The sequence below is a fragment of the Vicia villosa genome, linkage group LG5 (genome assembly GCF_029867415.1).
Source record: "Vicia villosa cultivar HV-30 ecotype Madison, WI linkage group LG5, Vvil1.0, whole genome shotgun sequence".
Classification (NCBI taxonomy): Eukaryota; Viridiplantae; Streptophyta; class Magnoliopsida; order Fabales; family Fabaceae; genus Vicia; species Vicia villosa.
Window position 1 is genome coordinate 142,878,186 of NC_081184.1, and position 5,541 is coordinate 142,883,726.

The window sequence follows — 5,541 nt, forward strand, 5'->3', positions numbered from 1 at the left end:
CCATAAACAAATAAACAAAGTTTCGCAGACCGCGCTTAGCGCGGTGCAGCCCGCTAAGCGCGCTATCAATAATTGCTTAAACCGCCCAACCGCGCTAAGCGGGCTCCAGACCTCGCTTAGCGCGGAACTCTCTGCCAGAACTTCCTTCTTTTCTTCAAAAGCGCGCTTAGCGGGCTCAACCTCGCTTAGCGCGCTACCTCTTTTCAGCAATCCTTGGCTTTGGTCTAGGAACATCTTCAAAGTGCTTTTTCCATGGTCCCAGCTTCCAATTATCTATAAAAACTACAAAATCCAACATAGATTGCAAAGATAAGAACTATTCAACACTAATATAAATATAAGAATAAATATATACCAAATGACAATGAAATACTACTATTAACCACAAAAAGACTTGAGAGTTACCAAAAATTACCTAAGATATTTACACAAATTGGTAACTAACAGTAGGCCACTATGTCAAATGTCGTAAAAAATAAACTTCCTAGGAAATTGTTGTAGACATTTTCGCAGGGATGACAAGGAAACATACTTTCGTGGTTCTCTTGTTTATGCTTTCTCTAAATGAGACTGGTAGATATATAGCTCCACATGGATTGGTAGATCTATTCGCACGACTTCAAATATTTCACACGATGTTCAAACTTCTTGAAGACCCATAGGTATATTCGATCGCATGAACTTCTATCTTTGATGAGAACCCTTGATACCGAGTGATTGGCTACGACGACAATTATGACTAGTGGAAGAGTTGCATTAGGAATTCCATTCAACTTCTCGTGGTCTCAAAACCTTGGAATATGTCTATCTTCCTTTTATTTTTGGATTGATCCTGATGATTGGAATAAATTTTCAAAAGATCCAAAACTGATTGAATCACTAACAAAGTATAGGAAGATCTGGATGTTGGAAGAGCTATGGCTTTTTCTACGACTTGATCGAGAGTCATGTTCTACGTCTAAGCACAAATGTTGTTGTGATTTGTGACTTTGGATCAAAAGGAATATGATTGTGGAAAATTTTAGGGATCATAAGTTGATTCCAACAGACAATCCCACTGTTCCACTAGAAAATTAAAAATGCTCGATGAAATGGTGGAAAAATGTCTTAATGCGGTGAATCGAATCTACGTCATGACAATGCTTAATAAACCTGCAAGGTTAATGTTCTAAAATCTTTTTTTTTGTAAGCAAGCTTCATTAAAAGAGAACAAACATTCTCGAACCCGATTACAAAAGACCGAGGGAGAAACACTCGGAAAAGAAAAGATTACACACCAAATGAAACCTAAGAGATATAAAACAAAGGGTTTTTACAAAACTCGTAAAAATTACATTTGGTTTGTGTAATATTCGCGATAAAAGACCACCTCCAAAATATAGTTTTGATGTTCCAAACAACATCCATAACGCTCCACACGTCCTCTCTAAAAACAACTCCATTCCTAATGTTCTATAAACACCAAATTGTTGCTAACCAAATAACTCCTTCTTTTCCTTTTTTGACCCGCTTTCCTTTACAAAAACCACTCCACCTCAAGAAACTATCCAAGAGATCAACCGTTTCATAACCTCCAAAATCAATCCAACCGGCCACTTCCTTCCAAACTAAAGCGGCAACTTGACATCCCAATAACAAATGAAAAGAGGATTCGGGGGCAATTCCACATAAAACACAAGAAAAAGAATCATGGAGAATACCTCGAATAGCAAGAGAATCTTTAGTAGGAATTTTGTCAAGAAATTACCGCTATCCAAACGCTTTAATTTTGAGAGGAACATGCATCTTCCATATAAGACTAAAAGCCTTATCAAAAATATTCGCCGGACCAAAAGGAACAAAAGAAGAAGAGAGGAAATCACAACAACCCCTAACCGAAAAGGAATTCTCCGCACTATCGTTCTAAACCACCTTATCTTTTCCATCCAAACTCGGAGAAAAAAGGTTCAACTTGCCACGTAAAATAATCAAATCATCGGCTAACCCGGGGCTGTTCGAATTTGAAATTCCGAAGTCTCCCCACTCCCACACGGCCACACCTCATTCACCCAACCCCCCATACTTCCCACCGAAGCATCTTTCAAAATGGATGCTGAAAATAAAGAAGGAAAAATAACCCGCAAGCGTCCACAAGCCAACTAAGAAGAATGCCAAAAAGAAACGGAGAAGCCATTATTTAAAGAGAATGATACCTTATTAGCGATAATGTCCTCGAAATTCCCTTTGACCAAAGTAAGTATGATTGCTTTATACCCTTAATGTTTTCAGTGGAGTGATCAAAGTTGATGATTAAACTTCTATCTTTATAACGGTCGAGCCAAAACACTTCTCAGTCAAATTTTTTTCCAAATAATATTATTGATCAACATAACATAATTCTAAGAAAAACGTACTCATTTAGTTTGTGCTCCATCACAGTCCATACAACAAATTAAATTATCTTGAAAATTGAAACCCAATATTTTTCTATAGTACTTGAGAAAATAATATAAGATGGTGACTAATAACCGAGGTACATAATTTATTAATTGACCATTATACAAACCATATTGAACTATGGTTGACACAACAAGTCTTATTATCTATTATTCATTAGCATCAAATATCAGTTGGATGCCTCAGAAGAGCTTTGCCAAGCTACAAAACTGTCAAGTGTGTGAGCATCAACTCTTCGAGTCTTCTGTGTAAACTGATACAATTCATTCCATGTGTAATCAGGATATTTTCTTGACTCTTCTTTTCCCAAAAGCTCATCTGGAGGACTCACAATTTTGTCTCCTCTTGGATTCACAAAGAAAGTCAAGGACTTCCTCTCCACCTTGTTGCTAACAAAAACCCTATGGAGACAACTCTTGTACAATCCATTGGTCAATGCCTAAAATAAACAACAAACACATAATTAATAAGTTTACATACATAAAATGTATAACCGGTTTTCTTGTAGTCAAGGAAATACATAAAATTTAAATTTTGTTGGACTATCAGATCAGATCCTGATTGAACGGTCACTGATATCTCGAACACCTCGAATGTGTAAATGCGTGTTACTTTCAACTAAGAAAATATAATGATGTGATGTAATATTACGTACCATGAAAGTGTCACCTATGTTGATGACAAGGGTGTTAGGTTTTGGTGGAACAGCAAGCCATTTGTTGTCAGCAAAAACTTCTAACCCTCCAACTTGATCTTGAAGGAGAAGAGTGAGAGAGATTGGATCACAATGAGGGCCATTTCCAAGTGCACCACTAAGGTTTGCACTGCAAGGTGGATAAAAGTTGCATCTCATCATTGACACAGCATCTTCGAAAAAGCTTTGATAATGGTTCCGATCCACACCCAGACTAATAGCCAATAGCTCAAAAAGCACTTTGGTTAACTCATTCATTGCATCACAATATTTCTGATACACCAACCTATTCAAAAATCAAAATATAAACAATGAGCCTATTTTTCAAAAAACAAAAATATAGAACTTGATGGAGTGAGTTTCACAGTTCTTACCCAGTTTGTTGAAACGTTTGCCCTAAGAGAGAATCAACAACATCAATAACCTGAGTCTCATTTTTGCTGTTGTGATTGTACATGAAAGTGAATGTCTCTTTCCATGGCAAAACAGTAGTATACCTCTCTGCATGAGCAACTGAGAAACCAGAATCTTTCGCTATAGCTTTGATTTTCTCGTCCAACGGAAGCTTGAAAATGTTACCGGTTTCTTGAAGAACAAGATTGTTGAAATCTACATCCACACCAATGTTGGTGACTTCAAAGGCACCGTGCTTTATGCATGCCTCTCTCACAATCTCTGCAGCTTTGGCCATTGCAGATTCATCATTCTTGATGAGGCCAATGTCAATGAGTGGTAGTTCAATGATTTCTCCACTGCTTTTGACCCAATTCTCAGTAGGCCAAATGAACTCTTTCGGTACTTTTCCTTCTTTTGCCAATGAAGTGAAGTCGAAAAATTCGACCTTATTTTCACCTTTCTGGTCCTTTGGTGGAGGGCAAAAAGGAAGGCTAGGAGTGGTGATTGCTGCCATTGGAATAGGTTCAGAAAAGGTTTGTAAAGTAATGATAGTTTTGATGTAAGTTGAAATTACAAGAGCAAGAGCAAGTTATATAAATAATTTATATGGATGCATGAAGGGACTGAATCAGGTATTGCATAAAAACAAGTTTTGATGAGTATTGTTATTGCACAAAAGCAAGATATAAATACTATTTTCATTCCAAAGAAAAGATTTATAAAAGAGAATGTATTCAAAAGTAATAAATGTTTTTTCTTTGTTGTTAAAATTGTTCTTCGATTCAATTCAATGTAACCAGAAAAATTTATAGAATTCAGTGAATCATATTGGAATTTAGAAAACTAAAATGTTAGTACTTTATAAATATTTTTTGAAAATATAAGTTACTTTATATAGATTGGAAACAATGAACCTTATTAGACATGTTTCGTTTTTTTATAAAAAGGAATTAGTGTAATGATATTAATTTATTTAAAAATTAGATTTAGAAATTATTTTGAAAATAATCCACGAGGTTTAAACTTAAATATATTTAACGAAATTTATTTATTTTAATAAAATTTAAATAATAAAATTTTCATAATATTTAACCTAAATTATGTACATAAACAATGAATTGTTGTGATATTCGAAGTTTGATATTGCAACTTTAAAAAATAAGTTTGTATTTCATCTAGAAACTATGCAAAAATTTTATTAATATATTTTTAATAATAACTTTTATATTATATAATTATATTTTTTTACTCAATCTGTTATATTTAATAAACATAATATTTAAATAGTTATATAATAATAATAACCATATTAAGTATTACTTATTTTACATGTGAATTGAATATAAAATAATATTTATCTGATTATATATTCAATGTAGTCAAATGATTTATAAATTATTTACAGTCAAATAATTGAATATGTAGTCAAATCATTTCAAAGGAATAATTGACTATATATTCATCAATTTATGGCAAGATGATTTCTATAATTTCTATCTATCTATAAAACATTAAACATATATAGTGAAATAAAAATTATTCAAAGGAACAAACTACAATACATTTAAAATTTTATAAATCATAAATATGTAGTCAAATGATTTTCACTTGTGCATAAATCTAGTACCTATCACTTATCTATCTAATTAGTATTTTTTTAAATAGCAAAGCAATATCTTTCTAATCAATATTATCTTAGGTTTAATTTCTTTAACATTTGTATACTGTTAAATCGTCAATATCTCTAAGTTATGACTAATATTAAAATTTAAATTATCCTCGATAACGATAACATCCGAATATAAAATACTGTAAAATAGTAGTAATTATTATCTTTAGATTAACATTATTAATTTATCTATATAGTTTAATAAAATAATATACTATTATAGAATTTTATGATAACTATTTTAAAGTAAATTTATTTGAAGTGAAATGATATGTTCAATTTTTTCAATAGCTATGAAATGATGTGTAAATGACAATTTTTATATCTTTTAAGCAAATTTTAGTTG

General features: G+C 32.5%; 1 protein-coding gene across 1 annotated transcript; it reads right to left on the bottom strand.

Moving 5' to 3' along the window:
• Positions 1–2,592: 2,592 nt before the first annotated feature.
• On the bottom strand, positions 2,593–4,040 carry LOC131607620 (gibberellin 20 oxidase 2-like). The gene is made up of 3 exons (XM_058879598.1): positions 3,505–4,040; positions 3,092–3,416; positions 2,593–2,875 (listed from the first exon to the last, which is right to left on the bottom strand). The coding sequence occupies exons 1-3, from the start codon at positions 4,038–4,040 to the stop codon at positions 2,606–2,608; spliced, it is 1,131 nt and encodes a 376-aa protein (XP_058735581.1). The 3' UTR covers positions 2,593–2,605.
• Positions 4,041–5,541: the final 1,501 nt, after the last annotated feature.

Coding starts and splice junctions, on each gene's coding strand:
- LOC131607620 (XM_058879598.1), bottom strand. CDS start 4,040: ATGGCAGCAATCACCACTCCTAGCCTTCCTTTTTGCCCTCCACCAAAG. Junction 3,417..3,504: donor CAAACGTTTCAACAAACTGG/GTAAGAACTGTG, acceptor ATTTTTGAATAG/GTTGGTGTATCAGAAATATT. Junction 2,876..3,091: donor ACATAGGTGACACTTTCATG/GTACGTAATATT, acceptor TGTTTATTTTAG/GCATTGACCAATGGATTGTA.